This window comes from Syngnathus leptorhynchus, chromosome 4 (genome assembly GCF_054491065.1).
Source record: "Syngnathus leptorhynchus isolate UIUO chromosome 4, UIUO_Slep, whole genome shotgun sequence".
Taxonomy (NCBI): Eukaryota; Metazoa; Chordata; class Actinopteri; order Syngnathiformes; family Syngnathidae; genus Syngnathus; species Syngnathus leptorhynchus.
Window position 1 is genome coordinate 17,881,190 of NC_141198.1, and position 22,426 is coordinate 17,903,615.

The 22,426-nt window shown below is 42.3% G+C and overlaps 1 protein-coding gene across 2 annotated transcripts; it reads left to right on the forward strand.

Moving 5' to 3' along the window:
- The first annotated feature begins 556 nt into the window (after positions 1-556).
- LOC147058597 (uncharacterized) lies at positions 557-21,465 on the forward strand. 2 transcript variants are annotated; one of them, XM_085910142.1, is made up of 18 exons: positions 557-694; positions 1,186-1,352; positions 3,510-4,279; positions 13,499-13,554; positions 13,704-13,816; positions 14,132-14,206; positions 16,234-16,371; positions 16,537-16,614; positions 16,682-16,833; positions 16,915-16,969; positions 17,112-17,186; positions 17,249-17,357; positions 17,538-18,053; positions 18,429-18,851; positions 18,915-19,004; positions 19,081-19,208; positions 20,111-20,168; positions 20,282-21,465. In XM_085910142.1, exons 3-18 carry the CDS (start codon positions 4,188-4,190, stop codon positions 20,416-20,418), a joined length of 2,295 nt encoding a protein of 764 aa, XP_085766268.1. In that variant the 5' UTR covers positions 557-694; positions 1,186-1,352; positions 3,510-4,187; the 3' UTR covers positions 20,419-21,465. The 2 variants fall into 2 exon arrangements, with proteins under 2 accessions (XP_085766268.1, XP_085766269.1); XM_085910143.1 differs by lacking the exon at positions 3,510-4,279.
- The last annotated feature ends 961 nt before the right edge of the window (positions 21,466-22,426 follow it).

The following is a 22,426-nucleotide window of genomic DNA, read 5'->3' on the forward strand; positions in this document are numbered from 1 at the left end:
CCAACGGACCATATATTTTACATCCAGCAATTTAATATGTTTAGAGTTGCAAAGGATTGTTCTAGCCCTTATTTCTGGTTAGAAAATTGTGATGCAGCAGTGCCCTCTAGTGGGTAAACGAAGTGGTCAAAACAAAAGGGGAACTTGATCCTGGAGGCTGTTCTTGTCTCTGGCGTTTGTATTTTTTTCATTTTGTAACAATTAACATGAATGCACTCATTTCTTTGCTCCTACTCGTTAGCCACAAAATTAGGCCAACCTTTCATTTGAGTGCGTGTTCACTTTTAACCCAAAAACGTATAAGATGGCAAAAATACCAAATATCATCTTTAATATTGTAAAAGTGTCCATCAAAAGTTAAAAGTCATACACCAAAGTTTTATGACTGCAACTGAGTCAGCCAAAAAAGTGGTGCACGATGAGCTGGAACTTTTGATCAAGGCGCTGCTGCGCTGAAGAAGCCACGCGTGAAAAGCGGCGTGGCGTGGCATGGCGTCTGTGATGTGGTCGATTGGTCATCATCTTGAGACGAGTGACGTCAGTGGTTCCGGGATGTGGAGTTCTTGCTGATATATTCCATCTGTCACCACTTTTCTGAAGCTGAACCGTGATTGGTTGTGACCTGCCGCTATGATGCCATTTTCAGGCGACGGCAAGTGGCAAAATGGCCGCGCCCTGCGATGGACAAAACCAGGTGAATTTGGTTGTTTATTCCACATACGTAATATGATCTATCCCCAATGCTGTGTTTAGACTAGTGGGGGCACATAGAACATGTTATTATCAAGAAAAAAAAATTGGGGTTGACTTCTTAAGTCCAATATATTTGCCATCTTTGCATTCAAGCCATGAAAAGTTGAAATCAATTCTAAACTCTGTCACGTGTCTCTGTTATGAACAGAAATTGACTGCCTCGTGCATGACAATGTCAGCGGCCTCGTGTTCAAACATCTCGCACACATGTGCGGCTGTGACATCATCACATCTGGCTCTTATTACCAGTGGTTGACTCAGCAGGAGATGAAAAACTTTTGACTTTGAGGGCAAAGAACCAAAGAAGGAAAATGCATGAACTGAACAAGTACATAAGGCGTACAGTAGTCACAATAGAGACGCACCTCCTAATTAAATCATTTTCTCCTTCATCTTACTAAGACTTTTTGTACATTCGATACTTTTCTGTAGGTACAGCAACATCCATAAAGGCATGCCTGGAACTGTTTGGTGGAAGAACCGAAAAGAACTTGAGAGACTGTGAACAAAGAGCTTCTTCTGAATGAAAGAATATTCACAAAGTCATGCAATTACAGCCAATCTGCAACAGAGGGCGCTCTACAAAACGCCTGAACCTGGTGAGTCCATTTCCTTCAGCAGGCCTCATATAATGCAAATCGCAAAGGCTTATCACTTCCGAGTCTTCCATGGAACTGAGCGTGAACACCCCAAATTGTAGTCTTTGTTACTGCAGTTGCCATGGAGATGTTCAGATTGATTTCAAGGGAGGGATTTAGTCTTTGCTTGGTCCATTAATCTGGTTTCATTGATTTTGTCTGCACAATGGCGGATGATAAACAATACAAATACTTTGGATTGTGTTACTCCACTATGTAGTTTTCTGCATGTGTGTATCAAATAGGCATACTCACACGATCACACACACATGGCCCAAGGGGAAGATATCTCAAGGTTGTTGTCAAGGCACATAGTTGAACAGTCACCTCATCTGGAGGCCACACACACACACACACACACACACACACACACTCGCATGCGTTGACCCCTCTCACCTGCACACACACACATGGCACGTTGACAAAAACACAGTCCCTAGAAGACGCCTAATATTTTCTCACGCATGTAACATTTCATCATTCTGCGAATGAGCTGTCGGCATGATGATGACATATAGTCCGGGAAATGACTTCCACTGTCAGGTGTTTACATTCTTTTTTTTACCGCTTGTGACTAATAGCATAGAGGAACATCCATCCATCCAGTCGAGACAAGTCACTGAACCATCTAAGAGACTTATTGGCCAACGGACAGTGAATTAAATGTACTCTAAGAGGCTAGGAGAGGATTTTGCGAGCTCTCCGCAAGCTGTCAAGCACAGGCTGTTAGTCTAGACTCTCAGGAAGGCAGGGGGCTGGACAAAGAGCTTGTGGCAATTAGCAAAGGACACATTTAGGAAAAAATGCTCGTTTGGAGACACACACACACGCACATGCACGAACATGTGTACAAAGTCCCCACTGGATGTCCTAGCACATTCCCACATTTAGACCCGATGGCCAATAACCGCCGCACCCTCGCAAAGGAAATGCCAGAGTCCTCTAAAGTGGAGGCCGTTCACATGTCCAGATATGGACCAAGGGCCTTGGGGGGGGTGGCAAGAAAGCCTCTAATAACAGGAAGTTGAAAGAATAATAGCAGCATGAGGATGTCACGGAAGCCCCCGCGCCTCCAACAACCCCCCGCAAGCACGATTCAGAACGGAAGTGCTGCGTTAAGTATCGCGCAGCTACCTGCGATCAATGGCTACATTTACACGGATGCATTTATTTGGCTTGTTCAGGTGTTTCTCATTGTCTTTATGTTTAGTCGCCGGTTTTTGTTTGGTCCTTGTCAGTGCTACATACTGTTGTGCAGTACTTTCCCAATGTTTCTGTGTTACTTTGACTTTTATTGGGACTTTGTTGGTTTTTGTACTTTGAACTTACCCCAGTCACCTTACTATTGATTTTTTTGGTAATACATTTTGCGAAGTCAACATTTATCTTCTCAATTCTACCACAAACCAGAAACAAACAGAAAGTGGACATTGAATTTCCCGTATCTCAGTGAGCAAGGCTTCGCCGCTCACGTGAAGACTCTATTATCGTGACCGACGTAAACCCTGCACGCTGCATGGAGGCAGGTTAGACTCGATGTTGGTCATTTCACAGATGAGTGAAGGCTAGCGGCTACATAAGAGGGAGGGCTGCGCCGCTGTGGGAGTGGCCCCTAACCCTTACTACTATATAAAAAAAAATGTGCCTATACCCGTTTGAAAACACTTACCTGCTCAGGGTCACGGTTGAGCTGTAGCCTATCCCATCTAACTTTGGACAAGAGACAGGGAGCGCCTTTGACTGGTTGCCAATCATAGGGCATGCACTGCAAACCAGAAGTGCAACATGTAAACAAACAACTATCATTTTAGTTCTTCTGTTGCTTAGTAACCTCCCATTTCCCATCACGATTAAAAGATTGAACGGCATGGAAAAAATGTGGGTGCTTCATCGGCCACAAAGCGCCCCGTGCAGGTCCATTCACAGATTCCTACAGTAGTGTGAGTGATTTTATGTTTGCTCATGTCTGAGCATCAGTTCACAGCAATGTTTGAGATTGTGCAAGCAGTCACAATCTGACAGCCAGCCACACAAGCCTCCCCTTCAGCTTTGTATGGTGCCACACACAGACAGGCTCCTTCATACTCAGTTCCCATGAAATTGCTTCTTCTTTTGCAGTCAATGGCTTCATTTGGGCTCGTGTGGTTGGGGGTGATGAAAAAGACAAAGATGGACAAATATTCGATTTGATTGGTTGATTTTTTATTTTTTATTTTTTCTAATTTGGATTGCAACTTAATACTCCCATATATTTATGACGACAGAATGTGAAAATGTATCACTTGGTATTTTTCTAAGGTGGAAGAAATAGTCAAACGAATGTATTACTAATTAAAAGTAAGATGTTGTTATTTAACTTTGGTTTGAAATGAGTTGTGCGCGCTGACACGGTGTTAAGGTTGGTTGGCTGCGTGTGCACGGTGCGACTCAGTCATGACGCTTTCCACTCACTCAACAGGAGGTGGGGCTTTTTTTTTTTGTGCTGAAAACTTATTCCGCTGCCCCCTCGCTCTCTGCACAAAGCCTAACCAGTGTGCACACCAACTTAACGGTCTCATCCACGCAGGGAGTGCGCGGCGCCTGCACAACGGATCGGTCCACTTTGAAACTCAACCTGCGTGTAAACCTTCCTTGGACTTTTTTCTTTTTTTTTTTTTTTTTCATTCTCCACCCAAATACGGCGAAGTTGTTTTTTCTCCCGCTGTGGCTCATCCGAGCAAATCGACGCTCCCCGAGCACAAGTAGGGGGACCGACCAGTAAAGAAAGAGACGAGCCTGCGGGAAGGAAGAAGCACCATGAGCATGAAAACGGTCAACCTTGATACCTACAGCCTGTCACTGCTCACGGCCAAGGAGGATATCCTCAACCATCGCTCCTCCACCAACTGGTAACACTTTGCCTTTCATTAAATCCATAACACTCGCCGTTGCGTGTATAAATGCACCACCGCGAGTAGCTGTTGCGTCATTGGAGACTTGATTTCATTAATCCAATGAGCAAAGTGTTCTGCAAAAGACGGTGCACGCATCTTGTGTCCTTCTTATTTTATTATTTTACAACGCCATTGTCTTATACTCATAGTGGGACACTTTTAAGTAGACCAGAGCTTCCTTCTCACCTCCTCCTTGAGAATGTTTTGATGTTCGTTCATTACGCACGCAAAAGCGCAGCCACTGCATGACTCAGTGGCCCCGATCTTCTAAGTTTCCTTCGCCCAAAGGTAACGTGAGGCTTGTGTTCTTTGCTACCAACGATCAGGTTTCTTCTCGCTCTCTGTCACGAAGGCACACTTTCATTAAAACAGTAGGTCCGTTAGAAATCCAGTTGTTCTTATGGGTTAAATATTGTAGTTCCTTCTGTCCAATACAACTCCAGAGGTATCACCATCATGACCTGCTTTAAAATAGAGACTCAAGTAAAACAAGACAGGATTTATTCCGTAAATAGTATATTTAATACTATTAGAAGCTACACTGTCGCATTAAGCACAGTTTGGTCATGAACACTGCCATTTATTTAACCATAGGAAATAAAGGAAAAACTATTGTAAAATAAAAAAAGAATAATGATTTGATTCAAATAAAGGTTTCAAAAAAGTTGTTAGGGTTTAAAAACAAACACCTCTCAATAACTTGAACTTAGAAGTTCAATATAACTGAACTCAGGCAGTGATTCCTTCACATTCCACTAGAGGGAGCGCAGAGTGAGAATTCAACAGTCGACGTTATTATGAAATTGCACTGTATCATATTGAGAGCAGTTTCTAATATTTCTATTATCCAAACAATGGGGGCTAAATAATAGAAATACTTTCCAGTATGAGGAAAAATGACAACGTATTGGCGCAGATATCAAACGGTGCAAATGGACAAAAGACAGCTGTACGCTGATTGCACGGAGCTCCGGGACCTTCTTGTTTGCATTTGGGCTCAAATGCTGCATTTCCATTGCAAATGCATGTCATGTATTTGGATGTAATCAAATGGAAAAATTCTAAACTCTAGTTCATAATACTCGTGCAAACCTTGAGGTAAATTAATGGTAGTATGTGGGATAGTGTCTGCAATACACTCCCATCCAGAAATAAATACAGAGTGCCATTGTGTCTACTTTGACAGATGACTCATGACTTTGTGTCCTCTGGGCGTATTGGAGATGATTGTGTACATGGGATTGTTTGACAAGCGGCAGATTGTAAGACAAACAATCCAATGAAAGCCTGGGTGGAAGTTCAATACAAAGTCCCTGCGTGGGATTGACTCTCCAACATGATGATGGACATGGAACTTGGAAAAGATGCCACCTAATGCACTGAAGAAAGGAAACAGAGAGACAGGGAAGGTTTTTTTTTTTTTTCCGTTCCGGCCCATTCAGTTCTGAGTTGGTCGAGCTTCATTCATGCAGTGGGAGTCTGCATAACGTCATGGAGCGACGAGTAGGAAGTAGGAAGATGAAAACCAAGTGGACGTCACCCATGCTCCACTCCCACACATGTTCTGCAGTTCCTGGCTGAGATACAACTTGTAATCTGGGATAGTTTTGCTCATTAAAAAAAAAGAGTGGGGCTCATGTATGTGTGCTGGGAATGCTGCCGTAAACGGAAAAAAAAATGGGAGTTAGAGTGTGGGACAGAATGAGAGCTTGTTTGGATGTGTCACCATGGAGATGTGCAGGTGTCATGTGATCAAGTTGCAGGTTGTTATCACACGGGATGGTCTCACGTAAACTGCTGTTGGCAATAGATCTACCGGAGTCTCATAACTGATCTATTGTTACTCAATGGACACTTCATTAGGCACTGCCCCAATTTAATGTAGTCTTGTATTAGCAATGAGCCAAGATCGTTCAGTCATACAAGCAGAGTGGTGAAAGGTTAGTGCCCCAACTCCAAACAATTCCTTGTCTTCAACTTTCCATGTCTCTGGAATTCTTTGGCATAGCAGTTAGGTTTGCACACAGTATTAATTTTCAACACAGCCGCCAATAAAGACGTATTCCTGCCAAGTGTAAACCACTCAGCTCAACGCCAGATTAGCCAGTCGTAAAAAAAAAAAAATGCGTATGTGTGAATCAGCTGAGAGAAATGTTTGCAACATTGTGTCATTGCTAAGCTGATTTGAGGCCAGTGATTAGCTTGACCTGGTATTCATCACAAATGGGTGCGGGGAGGGCCATGTATCCAGCCAACCGTGATCACGGTCACGCTTTTTTTTTTTTTTTCTTTTTACAATACAAACACGGTCGGCTTGCGGCACATTTGTGTTTCACAATGTCCCAGTTACAAACACAGGCAGGGACAGGATAAATAAAACAATCACGATAGAAAGAATCGTAATGTTTGGATTGCTGTATTTGTTCGCTGGCACAAGTGTTGAAAGTCGTGTGGTATGTCCATATGGCGGTGATTCAAATTAGGATTTTGATGGTTTCACTACATTGGCGGCCATTTCATCTTTTTATAAAAACTGAAAAATGATTCAACACCTTCAAATGCATGTGAGTTGTTTTTGTACAGTGGTACATTCCATTTCATCCCAAACCAAATTTCTGTATTCTAAAGGTCACAGACATTTAGCGAATATTGTTTTGCGAGTAATATAAAGCCAATATTTCATTAACTTTATGACCCTACTGACCATCACGTTATTCCAGCGGCCCAGCTGTCAAATCTATTAATCATGCACCAACTCATCAATATTTTTTGTTGTTGCATGCATTCAGTACACAAGGTGCCGTCCTCTTTTGTCCACCTGTCTCCTGTGATGGCGTCGCCACACAGGAGCAATTCATCGAGCTGAGGTGTTTGTATGGCAGATTTTCCACATGTTCATGCATGAGCGGGGATGGGTGTAAAGTTACGGGTCAGATGAACACGCACCTGGCAAAACACCAAGCGTGCACACAAACAGGTGATATCTTCAGTCGAGGGGGAACCAAGAGTAGAGAAGAAGAAGTGACAAAAGCAGCCTTCTGTTTTTTGTCACTTCTCTCTCTGTCAGGAGTGACATGCGTAACACTGACGTTGGTGAAAGCTGATATGTTGAAATCTATACGTCTGATGGTTTGACTTGGAGATAACCAAATGTGTGACCCCATGCTTTTTTTTTTTTCTTATGGTCAATCCTAAAACACCCATTCAAGTGTCAACCCCCTAGAGCTCAGGTGGTTTTCAGATAGTGACTTGCATAATTGTGTAAGAAAAAAATATATATATTTCCAATGGTTTGTGCTTGAAAGACCATATTTTGCAAGCTGCCCTCGGGCCTGTTTGTAATACTCTTAGAATAAGATAGAGTAGTTATTCCCCAGCAATAAACTCCTCATATATTTTTACGACGCTTATTTTTTTTCTGCTCACATTGCATTCAGCCTTAAGTTTGTACAAAACAAAAATTGTAAAAACAAAAAACAAAAATATAACAAAAAAAAACAAAACAAAGATTTTCAAAATATATATTTTTGGGTGCAAACTTCAAACTCTCGACTTTCCAGCTGGACGAGGAGGGATTGGGCGTCCTTGTTGTCAGGGGTGACCTGAACGGGGGGGCGGGCATTCAATTCAATGAGTGCGGACGTTGGCAAGGCTCGTAAAGTAAAAGCGCACTTAAGTCAAATAAAAGAAGCACACGTGGAAGACAAAATGCTGGGTGGTCCTCAGAGAATGTGAGGCTGATGAAGAGCTGGAGGAGGCCAGCACAGGTGGATGGATACGAGTGACAAGGAAGCAAAGATTAGATTGAGGGGAAAAATGTAAACATGGTTTGTTTATATGGAAATAGTTCAAGATAAAATGTTTTAATGATGCAATTTAGGGTGTGTGTACGTGTGTGTGCAGTGTGGGACAACATGTACAGGAAATACCAGTGTAATCCCAGCAGCCTCCAATTTTAGCGAGTTTATCACTCTTTTTTTCCTCATTCTTCCTTTCTCCCATTCATCCTCCATTTCCTCCTCTTCATCGCCCCCCTCCTTTCCTTAAAGGTACTGCGCACAGTCAGGTCAAGTCAACCCGTCACTTAAAACGCAGTCTACAAATAGTCCCGGTCGTCGATTCTACCTCGAGGCCAAATATGTACGCCGAGTTTCGTATCGGATTACTCGGAAGGAAACGTGTCAGATGGATAATTGGTCCTACTCTTACGCAATCACAGGCCTGCGTGTTAATTGAGGATGAATTGATTGCGATCCCACTTGGCACGCTCACCTGACCAAGATGAATCAATTCTGATCATAATATATATTGCAGGCAAGTTTGAACACGTTCAAAAATGGCTTCTATTCAAACTATGCATTCCTTCTGCCAAACTCTTTGTATCCCCCGCCGTGCTTTCCACCCTCAGCATCAAGAAGCCTCGTTCTCCTCTCACTGGATCTTGGCACTCACTTATTTCTTTTCCTTGTCCGCTCCTAAACACTGAAAACGGTTTTCTTCCTCCGCTCTAAGCATTCCAGGCGAGGAATACCCTCACAGCTCAATGATTTCAAGTTTCGTTTTCGTCGTCACACGCTGTTCTCGCTTACAATCTTGCATCAATTTGCTAATCCCGGCCACTCCCAAAAAAAAAAAGACAATTTTCCGAAAAAAGCCTCTGCGGTCCGTTAATGGTCTCCAGGGGATGATGATATGTACTCCGCCCAGTCAAATATCAGTCACTGTGAATCAATGGGTGGACCCCAGCTCTTCAAACAGATTGACGTAATGGTGGTTTATCTGTTTTCAGATTCATCTGAATTTCAATGAACGAGCCTTTTTTGTGGCGCTAAAGTACAACTTTGACTTAAGGAACTACCGTTGACAGCAAAAGACAATTTTTAACTCAGCTGGTCGTGATGAAAAACGCAAAATAGTTTTTTTTAATGCAAATGACTCCGTTGACCTGAAACTAGTCTGCAGTCAGTCCGGCTAAAGAATGTGAAATATTTATTTTTTTTTTTTTTTAATGCCAAAGGTTGTTTAAACTTACTTGCCATCAGACAACAGGACTTCTCGGTGAGTTGCAAGACGTAAAAAAAGTAGGTTGTATTTTGTGGCTCTATGACAGACCTTTCATCATTTTGAGTTGGCCTTTGGGAATCCGCAGCCGTATGTTTCCACTCTGGTTGGAGAGGCCCCCTGTCCGATGGCTCGCCAGGATTACCGCGTGTTGGGCACACCTGATTCCATGCTAAGAGGGCCCCAACATGCTTCACACGTCTTCTTTCTTTCTCTCTTTCTTTCTCACACACTCACAAGCCTTCTGTTTACCTGCACAATCTCTCTCGCCTTTGCACCTCTTCCAACTTTTTTTTTTTTTTTCTTCTGCTCTTTTCACCGGATGCGGGTCAGTAAGGTTTTTCCACCCAATGTGTTGGCAGCCAGGCTTTGACAGCCGCCTTTCATCAGCTCATTCAATGGGATAAAAGAGGCGAAAAGAAAATGGCTGACTGGATTTTAAGTTGGACAATCAGTTTGCAAAACGTGCCGGCGTATCGTATTGTTAAACAACATGCTTGCCCTTTGACCTCTAGAGGCTCCTGTAACTTACTTCGGTTGAAAAAACAAGCTTATTTTGTCTGATGGCAAGAATAAATCATCTGCGTTGCTCTGTTATCTCAGTTGACTTACTCTGAGCATATTTCTGTTTCGGAATGAATGCGCTTAATGGACTTGCCGCATAGACACGACGTTATATGAGTCACAGGGGGTATTACATGAGTAACACACTGGACAAAAAGAGGAAAGACATGCAATGATTTTTATTTTTTTTTGCCCATGTTTGGAGAAAGGAAATGAGCTTTGTGCGCCGTCGGGGACGTCTCCGACTTTTACAGAAACACAGACAGCTAAAAATAGCACTGGGATCTCAGGTCGGCACTAAACAAAGTATGAGGGGTCACCAGGTTTGAGGGTGTGAAGATAAACGTCTACTAAAAATCAAACTCATGCAATGGTTGATATCATTTCATTTATTAGCCAGATGTAAGCATTGAATTTTGTTTACAACTAAAAAGCAGGACATTTCAGCAAAGAGATGATAAAAGATGAATCATTTCACTGAAGAACAAAAACATCAATATTGAGTTAAATATTATTCCTCCGCCCAGACCCAATCCATGAAAAAAAAAAAAAAGAAAAATGCACTCCCTATCCAAAACTACCATTAAAGTCATCCCTTTCAAAAAGACTAACGTTATGTTTTGGCATGTTGTCCTTTTTCAAGTTCAAGTTACCAAATCTGGTTTCTAACCTTATGTGATGGACTGATATTTATTTTGACAGATCTTTTTTTTTCATGTAGAGGTCATCAATCAATAAGATATCATGAATGAATTGTATGGGTCAACCTGAAAGATTTTCTGTCACAGACAGAGAAATATGTGTTACAGAGTCTGAGCATGAGGATTTACTTTACGGGCGCAGTTCTAAGATATAAAACTAGATTAAATACATGTGGTGGTTGAGGTTGGAAAAAAGAATTGTGTCATTGATGGAAAATAGGCATAACATGGACCGTGAATCTCATTTCTGCTTTCTGCAGAGAAAGATTTAGTCCTTTATTCATTTTGACCATCTGTTTCTGTTATGTTCATCTTGAAATTGTATGGAGGCCGGCCGCGTGCATTACACGGACGTATTACAGGGTAGTCCAAAACAAACCATCCTCATTGTTACTGGCTCGCGCTTCACATGTGCTCGATGTGTTCTTCTCGCTGAGATGAACGCAAATTCGTTCATCGTCGAAAAGCTTTCATTTATTCTAGTTCAAATGATGACATCATGGTGTTTTCCTGGCTTTGGCTCCTCCCTCTTCTGTTCTGGTTCCTCTCTCCTGAGGTCATAGCTGGCTCAGTGACACGGTTTCTCTGTTTTTGCCATCAGCAAAGCTACATTTACATCTTCTGTGTGTATTTTTAGTTTTTTTTTTTTTTTTTAAAGTTGCCTCGTCACGCTTTCTTTTGCGTATTTGCGGTAATCATTGGTGCTGCGTAAAAAAGTAAACAAGAGCTTTTTTTTAAAATGTAAATACAGGGCTTTAAAAAGGCTCAGAAGGATTAAGCTTGGCAACAAGTTTTGACTTATTCCATTTTTATAGTCACATAACACCGAAGAAACGGAAATGTTTGATTTATTGCTGGGATTTTTCTTGCGTGCTTGTTCATTACATGTCATTTCTTTTCCAGCATTCTCAAGAATGTTTTATGTGTATATTACCCGACTAAACTAGGCACAAAAACAACTTCCATATTTTTTCTATTCTGGCCTTTGCATCATCAACCATAGCCTATTATGGAAAAGATTTCCTAGAAAGGAAACAATACAAGCGCCTGGATTTTATTTTGAGAAGATATACAGTAAATAGAAACAGAAACTTAGTCCTCGACATCACGTTGTTGACTGTAGGTGGAGAATGTGCACGTGGACTTAAGACTCCCTCAGACGCACGCTGACTTTTTGACTAAGCGCGACTGCTTGTCACCAATGACCTTCTGGAATGTCTGGACTTGGATTGGAGTCTTAATTCGGATGGTTGTTTTTTATGCCTGATTGCTGGAAACATTAGAAGCGTGCTCGAGACTCTTAAAGAATGCCGTCCGGAGGCCGATCATACACTTTGTAACTCTCTGCTGATTGACAGCTGGCGTCCTTCTCTTATCAAAGCTCAAATATGCGCTAACATGATCGATGTTCCTTGCCTGATTGGCCAGACAGCCACGCCACTCGTTTGTTACTTTGAGAATTCCACCGACGTGTTTTGAAAAGCTCATTCACAAATTGCAGTCTCCAAAACATCCAATAAGAATAAATCAAGGTCTGTCTACCAGGCATTCCGTTCAAATGAACATTGTACAAGATTTATTAGCGCTGTCGTGTAAAAGTATATTAGTATCATTCTGCCCTATAAATCTGTGTACTCTGTAAATATTAATAATTACCAGCGCAGCAATAAAATGAAAAATCTGTGCAAAGACGCTTACTTGCATCTTCTTGCCCTGTGCTTGCAGTATACTTGGTAGAGCAAACAACATGGTAATTGTGTTCACACGCACGAAAATACACTTATTGACTTTGGTCGGACTTTGTTCATTGTGCTCCCACTGACCTTTTATATCAAGATGCTAATTACTAAGCCGTCATAGGCTGTTTTTGTGGCAATGCTCAAAGACAAGCGATGACTGTTGTCTGTCAAATAAATCTTTTCATTTCCTATTATTTTAATTCTCATTATTTCATTATTATTATTATCATTTTTGTTATCATTCTTTTGATTTTATTATTTTAAATGACGTATTACAGTGATGGGAAACTGGCTCTGTTTTTGTTGATGTACATTTGATGGTCTTATTCAGTTGATGCCAACATTGCGAGTTGTTAGAGATGGCTTTTTTTTTTTTTTTTTACAGTAGTTCCATCAGGCAAAATAGTTTGTAGAAATACTTTCTCATGCTACACACACACAGACAGCTCCTTCACCTTTGACCCGACGTTATAGCTGCCGGTGGCCTTGTGCACTCGCTATGCAGCTCCAGATGTTATTGGCATTCCCTCAGGAGTCGGAGGGAAAAATTTACTGACGAATGCAGACGCGCACATTCCAGTAAGGGTTCAGCTCAAGATGAATGACTTACGTTGATATTTAGGCTCTGGCTCCACCAGGGATACCCGCCGAACGTCCTTGTGCCAACTTACTGATGTTTAACGGAAAACCAAGAAGCCTTCCAATACTTGCCAGAAAATGTTTTGACTCACCATTATCCATTTTGATGCTTAGTTGCGTCTGATCTTTGAGCATAAACACGTTTCCTCTCGTGGTCCAACGTTTGACAGGCTGACGTTTTTTTTTTTTTTACCTGCAACGCTTCACAACCTGCTTTTACTCAAACTTTGAGCAGTCATCAAAGCGCAGATGATGATAGATGGCTCCACTATTTGTGCTCACTGCCAAAAAAATGGTTGTAATAAATGTTTTAAAGTAGCAGACGCTTTGCGATGCAACGTTGAGAAAAAAACGCAGTTGCGTACGTACGCTGGATTTGTTTTCGGATGCGACCCTTCTACCTGATCACATCTCTTCGTCAACACGTCGGATGTCTTTGTCTCCTATTCTGACCTCTTATGTGTCCACAGGGCTTTATTTGTATACGAAGGCCTGACCAACAAGCTGAAACTTGCTGACTCGGGGGGTAGGTTTGACCGTCCTATCTAAATATGTCACAAATACACATTTTGCATTCCTAAGCAGCTTAACTTTGGCCTGGGAAGAGTTCAAGTGCCTGCGTGTGTCCAACTTTTCGTGTGTGTGTGTGTGTGTGTGTGTGTGTGTTTGTGTAAGTGGGCGGTGTTGCAGAGTTGTCCACCAAGTTCCACTCATCTAAGCCACAATATGGACTGTGCAGAGTGGCAAGTGCAGACACAGGAGGCCCCCGCGTCGCTATGATTGTCTGGGTAAAACAACAAAAACATCAAAATACACACACACACACACACACACAAAAAGGGAGATGTTCTGACATAATCCGATGGCTCTTTTCGCAAGTCAAAAAAGTGGAGTGACTAGAAGTATTAATGTGGCAACAAGTGTACGGCATTAGTCTGGTTATTTAATATTTTGGCCACTTTATTTGGCTTGAATATAAATCTCCCCGTAATTCCGTTCAAAAGAATCTTTCCTCATTGAAACCAATGGCATTTCTTATTTATGTTCCTTCCAGTTTGGGATGGGAATGAACGTGAGCGTTTGCATCCTGTGTTTGTTTGCAGGTCGGTGAACATGTGGAAGAATACCGCAGGACGGAATGTGCCGGACACATTCCAGCCATCAAACACTTCTTCAAGGTTCAGTAGAGTCGATTCTTCTTAATTTTTGAAGATGTTTTCAAGGTGAACGTCAAATCAATTGGGGTGGTAGAGGCTTGCGAGTGCCCCAAAGAGTGCTCGTTTCTCCAAATTGTCTCCAAGGAGAGACATTTTTTAGGCTTTGTTCTCTATATTTACGCACTCGAGTCGACTGGGTATTGTTTTGTAAGTTTCCTGTGTCGACTGCACTTCCTGTCCTATTCCTGCGTCGGTGGTATGCGGCCGGCGATGAGAGATACCGGGCGAAGATTTAGGCTAGCCTTGGTGTTAAAAGATTTATTGTTTCTCCTCCTCCTCCTCACCCACAAGCGGGAGGATGAGGAAAAGCGCATTAGAAGGAACGGCCAGTCCTGTAGTTGCTATAGCATAGCATCTCCTCTTGATCAGTTTGTTTAGTAGTGAAAGCGGCTTACCCCGAGGTTTACGAGTTTCTATGTAAAGGAATCACCATGTCAACTCTGTGGAATGTTTGTTGTTGTTTTTGTCAAGTCTGGGCCATTGTGAGCCACCGTCTGAGACCCCCGAGCCTCTTTTGTGTGTGTGTGTGTGTGTGTGTCCGCATGTGAAACACTGACGCAAATTATTTACAAATGTTTACATATTTTTCAATGCACACATTGAGAATTTGAACCTTTCACCTTTTCCCATGCATTCAAAGCCAACGATTACTCCGGCAAGAGTAAAAGTAAAAAGTAGTCCTCCAAATCATAACTTGAGTGAGAGTAAAAAAACAAATTTTCTCAAGTACTGAGTAACTGATGAGTGACTTCCAATTTGTTCTTAATTAGTAGCATGGTGGTTCTCTTTTTACACCAAGTTTCACCCAAATAAAAAAAAATGCATCTAAGGACCACCATGGTCATCAATATTCAAATATTGTAATCTAGTTTTTCCAGCAAATTCATCAAAAATGAAACCGAGTTTTTATTTTTAACGGTCTGCTCGCCATTCCATCTGAAATCTCTTTCTTTCCATCTTCCTTCGGGCCAAAGGGGGAATTGTGTCAAGGCGAGTCCTGGGTGTGTTCCATCCATACTCTGCTGCACTGAAGGCTAACATATGAATAGACTGCAGATGTTTGTATTGTTGCATGTTTCAGACACAATCCAGGCACAAGGCTTGGAGATGAAAAAGCTCGATACAAAAAGGCTAAAGAAACACAAAATGAGCACATGGGACAAGTTGAATATTTTCATAACATTTGTCTTTAACTTTATTATAGCTACATTATCGCAGCGTGGCCTCGGTTTTTTTTTTTGTTTAGCTGCCACGGGAGATTTTGTACTCAGTGCCAGTATTGTAAATAAGAAGCAAGCAGGAAGCAGGAAGCACTTATACTAGTGGTAAAACCGTCATAATCATAAAAGCTTTTATGATCAGTGCTGGCAATGTTGTAAATAACATCATGCAAGCGTACAATTGACAAAAAACATCTAGTGTTATTTCGATAAGATCCATCATGTCTCTGTAAATTATATAAGGCAGTTCTTTTCTTCAGACAGGTAAAATCTAAAAAAAAAATTCAGTCTGAACAAAAGAACTGCCGTATACCATCCACTGTTATTGGTAAAAATGCTTTTCTTAACACTGTCACTGGCGGAGGCCCCCCCCCCGCCCCCCGACAATATGTTCCCATCCAGAAAATTGACTTCAGATTTTTTACTTTCAACATTTAAACCCTAATGAAAATATGAATATTCATCAGCGGCTTCTGAAGCAACCCACCGTTCAGTCAGCTAATAGTTAAGTCTTTTGATAGATCGTCAATGACTCCCCTCTACTATCTGTAAACATCCTGACAGCTGAGGAAGACTTTCTTTTCCCTCTTACTCCATCCTTAGTTGCACAACACTTTGGCTCCGGCTTTGCATAACTTTCCATCCGTCCAAGTGAAAACCACCAGAGGCCCCTTACTTGCTCTCTTGTTCTGGGACTGTGGTGTGCCTGCACGAGCGGCCATTCTCTTTACATTTGTCATAGCCTAATTGGCGTCCTCTCCTGTGCAGGAGGCGCACGTCTTCATTAGTGCGCACAAAGCAGATGACGTGACAGAGGAGAAGATAAGAGCCGAGCTCAGCAAGACCCGAGCTCATCCTCAGTGGGCCAAGAAGAGCTCCAGAGTCTCGGAGAGGGAGGACATAGTTGTGAGTAGATGGCAATCCTCCTTGTGACCGCTAGATGGGGTCAGAGACTTACTTTATAAATCAGGTGCACGGTGGACAGATTTCTCTAGATACATTTGAATATCATAGGAAGATTATTTCAGTAATTGCATCCAAAAAGTGATTTTTTTTATTTTCACTCTTAAGGGTACAAACTACAGGAAGACCAATGCTGCCATGGAGATGAGACTCATCAACAGAGACTCTTTTTGGGCACGTGCAGAGGTATTTTCAAAAAGCCCAAAAATCATCATACGAGCAGCGCATCTAGCATTCGTCTCCATTTTATCAGCGAGAGGAAGAATTGAGGAAAGAAGAGGAGAGGAGACGAGCTGTTGATGAGAGACGGCGGCTGGAAAGAGAGCGAGTTTTGAAGGAACGCAAGGAATCGGAGGAAAGAGATCGAAAAATGAATGAGAAATTACGGATGATAGAGGAGCAAAGGTGAAAAGAAGGCCCGTCTCCTCGCCTTGTTTTTTTTTTTGTGGCAAATGTCAAACTTCTTTTATTTGTACTGACATGCAGACGAAAGCAGGCGGAGCAAGAAGAGGAACTTCGTAGAAAGGAGAAATTTCAATGGGTGAATCAAATGTTTTTTCTTCACCCGATTGCTTTGCGTTTGTGCCCGAGAAACGTTTTTCATACAAATATTTACTGTAATTACGGACATTTTTTTAAAGAATTCTTCACTATTCTCAAAAGACTTGTGTCCACGCCAACAGGAACGACAGCAGAGAGAGCACGAGGAGGACATGAGGGCTCATCTGAAAAGGAGCGAGTCTATAGAGATGGCTTCTGTAAGTCAACAGCGTCAATGTATGAAATGCTGGGCAATCTGTGACGTCTTTGGTATTGGCAGGAGGCAGCTGTGTTGGTGTCACAGCGCTCCATGAACCCGCGGGAGTTCTTCAGGCAGCTGTCGTCTTCATCATCGCAAAGTCCAACAAGCCCCGGATCTTCACGTGCTGGTATGTATCAATCCTTCTCAAGTATTGGTTTGTGTGACCACAACTTTTTATTTTTCCCCCCGTACAAAAATAAAATGTAATTGCACATCCACTACAGAAGGTGGCAGTGGCGCTCTAATTAGCTCTAAGCATGACATAAGTGGGTACCAAATTGGCAGTGAACCTTTCTGTTCCTTCCAGGCAAACCGTTCCGACGATACCAGCGCAGCCTGACCGACACGGCTTTCATCTTCTCCAAAGCAGAAGACAGCACGCCGTCCTCCCCGCTCAGATCTCCCCTGGTTTCCCCCTTTCCCCGCGCCGCATCTCCTCCCACCAGCCCCTTTTTCCGCCCTGCCGCTTCTCCTACCAGGACCAAAGTCTCGCCCGTGTCACCGGCCACGTCCCCATTTGGCAACGTCCCGCCGACCTCAGCCGCAGCGCCCGCCGTGCCCCCTGCCGACCGGCAGCCTGTTGTTGAAACGGAAGCTCCGTCACCCGCAGAGCCCTCCGCTCCGCCGCCGGCCTCCATTCATCTGGAAGCCTCCTCATTCTCCGACTTGGAAACAAGCATCCCTACTGAGTCACTCCCCGGGGATCTGCCATCCTCACCCCCAAACACGCCGGTGGAGCCAGAGCTCTCCACTTTTTACTTGGAAGGTCCTCCTCCACAGCCGCCCTCATCTCCTCTCCCCGAGATAGCGCAGTTTAACACGGGTAAGGTGACGATTGTATAAATAAACTTTCCGCGACGCTTTTTTGGAGCAAACCACTCCCCCCCCATCGCGAGAATCATGTCATCTATTTTTGTCTGTCAGAAATGAAAGATTGAAGTTACATGGATGCTTGTGCCAAAGTCAAATCCGCAACATTCCAGACACTTAACACTGCCAACAAACTGAATCAGAGTTCTGCTACGCGGAGCCATATTGCTACAGGCCAGGCACAATTAAAAAACGACAAAAAAAACACATCTTCAAACCTAAAGCAGATCCCGTTAACCACTTTGATGCCATCTGGAAATGTACACTCGACTTTTTTTTTTCCTGACCAAAGTTAAATTTGTCCCTCTCGTTGTTGCTTCATCAACAGATCTCCACGCAACCATGTTTGTGCATACCGACACTGGCTACAAGGCACAAGCCGTCCTGCTGGAAGTGGACGAGGAGGAAGATGATGTCGAGGAGAAGGATGAAGAGGAGCGAGTAGAATATGTGCTGGCGAATGAAGCGGAAGAGAAGAAGCAAGAAGAGGAAGCTGGCGTGCAAGAGCAACCTTGTGCGTCCACTGAGGAACCCGCCAAGGCTGAATCAGAGGAGCAGGTGCAGGTGAAGGAAGAACAGATGGTGCAGCAGGAGGAGGAAGAAGAATCAGAGCAAGAAGTTGAGCATGTGACCTCAGAGGACAAAACTGAGGAGTTGTGGGACAATGAAGAGGAAGTCAATGAAGATAAAGAGCACAATGACCAATTTGAGGACATTCACAACCCAGATCTCCAAACGCCCGAACCCACAGGTACTTTCCCGTGATCAGTGTTGAAAAAAAATCCAAAACTTCAAGGTCAAATCATCATTTCAGATGAGGAGGGCATTTGTCAAAGCATCAAGCTCGAGACGGTGATCCTACCAAGCAACGGGTTCACGCATGAAGAAGAAGAAAATGGCATAGGTTGGTTTGAACAATCAGTAGTTTAGCTTTCAAGCGTCAACCTCAAGCGCGATTCTCACTGCTGTTTTTTTCCCAGGGAGATCTTTGAGCCCGTCTGATGCTGAAATCAGCTCACCGGAACTGAGCGGCTCTTACGACCTTCACAACGCAGCAGAGAGCGATGACATCAACCAAGACAACGAGATATCGGAAAATGGACGAGAGGTAATAAACGCTGACGGAAAAAAGTTGCATTTCACATTCCTCCTCTAGATGGCAGCAAATGCTGTTTGCAAACTGTTGCTGCTGTGTGAGAAAGATACAGATGAAGTGCTTCCAAAAGGGTCAAAGCAATTTCATTCTTATGTTTCTTTTTCAGTCCGATTGTGACTTTCAATTATTTTGCCAGTAAAATCTGGAGTTTCCTCCTGCTTTTCCACCTGTCACACCATAATTGTGCCTTGCTCAGCCACCAGCCCGTTTGCTTCCAGATGTGACCAACGTGCTTACTAATAAAAGTCTCCTTTGAGAACATTTCCAGAAACCGCCGGTCACCTTAATTGTATGCAAAGTAATATCTGGATCAGATTTGCTCTGTTGATGAATGTACTCGTGGTTCGCTGGAGAGGAAATCAGTAGTTGTAAATTGGAGTAGAAGGAAAGGGAAGCAGAGGAACACACTTAATCATATAGATACTGTAAATAGAACAGCGTCAAATTGTTGCCCGTGTCAAACATTTATCTGCAGGAGTGCAGTTTTTCTAGTCATATGTGGAGACAACAGACCAAAAAAAAAAATGTTGCCTCACGTTCTGTCTTTCGTAAATCAAAAATGTCACATGGAATGAAGCTCATGTTATTGCTCACATAATGTTAAGATGCAAAATGTTGTCAGGTTAGACTTTTGGTGAATTTTGAGGGAAGGCTGGAACAGATTAATGGCGTTTCTATTTGTTTTAATGGGGAATGACGATTTCAATTTTGAATTCTGAGACTGGTCGCGGAATGAATAAAATTCATTTCTCTCTCCTCTAATAATATAATATTTCACTTGTCATTTAAAGGTTAGTTGTTGTTTTTTTTTTTTTTTAATTCCACTATGATTTTCTTTGCCCTCTCCACTCAAGGTACCTGTATTAGCTGAGCAACAAATATGCGTCAGAGCTCTGTATGACTACCAAGCAGGTAAAATGCCACTTAGGGGATAATCTCTCCTGAGCACATAAAGTGTCTCCATTTACCATAATGACTGTGCGATTAGCGGCTTTTCACAGCATATTATCTTGCGCTTTCCACAGAGGACGAATCCGAGATCTCCTTTCAACCTGGTGACATCATCCGGGACGTGGAAACGGTGGATAAAGCTTGGTGGAGGGGGTGGAGCAAAGATGGACGCCAAGGCTTGTTCCCCGCCAATTATGTGGAGACCATATAGCACATACGCACGCACGCACGCTCGCACGCTCGCTCTCAGGGACGCCATCATCCCTTAAGACTGCACCTCTGTCTTTGGATGATTGTGTTGTCAAAAAAAAAAAAATACAATAGTTTCACACATTAAATATAACTCCACAACCTCATCTTCTCTAACAAAACAAGCCTTTTTTACTCGGGACCAAAATAACTTATTTCCTCAGGAGTTACTGAAGGAATGTTGGAAGGCGGGATCACGCTACATGACAAATGATCACAAACTTGCATTTCCTTGTCACAATCACAGATTTTGTTTTTTTGTGTGTGTATATGTTTTCTTGTTGCGTCAAACATAAAAAAAAAAAAAAAGCCTTCAGTTCTCATTCGGAAAACTTATTTCACTGCTCATAATTAAACCGTATAATCAAGATATACACATAGACCTCAACTTGTAATCATCTCCTCAACTTTCCCGAGACAATTTACAAGACTATATTTGTTCCTGATATTCTTTCATTTCTTGATTAACTGCTGCGGAACACAGCGGCAGAGTTGAAAGGCTCCGTGTTTGCTTCATATCAATCTCGGAGACGATCCTGTGCTTTGTTGTCATGGTGATGTCTATACTTATATTGTTTGATTAAGTTGTCTTCTCTTGTTCCCCTCTGGATTTTAATTAAGTCATGTGACACAGCCACCCTATACAGAAAAACATCTTTTAATCGGCTAAAATATAATCATACCTTGTATATAAGAATGTATAGCAACAACAAATAATCTCATCTCATTTGGTTGTGTGTTATATGTTGTATGGATCTTTTCTTATTTACGCCAAACTTACAAAAAAATAGTGTCTACAAACAATTGGATTAACAATTGTATGTTCCTCTACCATCCTTTATTAGAAGTGTATATTTTTCTGTATCGAGCAATAATAACTTCATTAAGGACACCCTGCATTTGGAAAAATAATACAAATTGGTTTGTGACTGGTCTGAAACATTTTCATACAAGACTAAATATTACAACAAAACACAAAACAGTTATGAATAAAAAAAAAAGATCTGTACGTACTTGTACTTTTATTTTTAAGTATTCAAGTACAAACTGTGAGTACTTTAGCCATCTTTTCTGGGTGTAGTTTTTCAATCCTGCCGATAGGGGGAGACAATGGCTTTTCCAATATACCTGAATTGAACACTTTTCCTCAGGACAAAATAAGTCAAATATTTTGACAAGCAATAAAGGATTCTTTTTGTTAGGCACACTTTAAAAAGTGCTACATCCAGACAGTCTTTAAGCTAAAAATGGCTAATTCGGCTACACTTCAAATAGGATCCCACCCAACTTGGGTAATAATGATTGATTGAATGTGACGTTAATATTTCTTAAGCATGCCATTTTCACATTTCTAGGACGTCGAGGGAGGGCTGTAGGTTACGCTCCTGTGCTGCCAGTTCAATAAGAGTGTTAGCAGAAAGAAGAGAAAGTCCATGTTTGACATGGGGCTCATCCTGCTTGAAATGATACTTGTTGACAGACTGAATCCATCTTTCAAGCTGACTATTCTGTCAGGCTTATTCCGCAAGGCTAATCATCAGTGATGACTGTGAAAAGGTGATGCGCTTTATATTAAATACTAATTGGGTGGAACGCAGGAAAAAAAATAAATCTCATGATTGGGGGGGAAAGGTTTTTTTGTTCAAGCCACGTTATTTTTAACAAGGATTGCAAACAACAATTTCATATGCGAGATAGCAACATTTTTGGCCGACTATCGTCTATGTCTCATAGGTGTCAATCCCGAGGCCCGGCCCGCCATTTTATTTTCTGTGGCCCGCAAAGCCGAATTTTACTTCGACTTTGTGTCATTCCTAATTTCAACAAATTTCCTTTTAAGACAACAGAGCAGGGAGGGGTGGGGGGCATTAAAACAAAGAAAACAAACGGGTGTGGACAGCTGCGTCCTGCTCCTCCGTGTCCATCTTCCCATGGTCATCCCCACAACCAAGAGATCCCTTGTCTCTTCT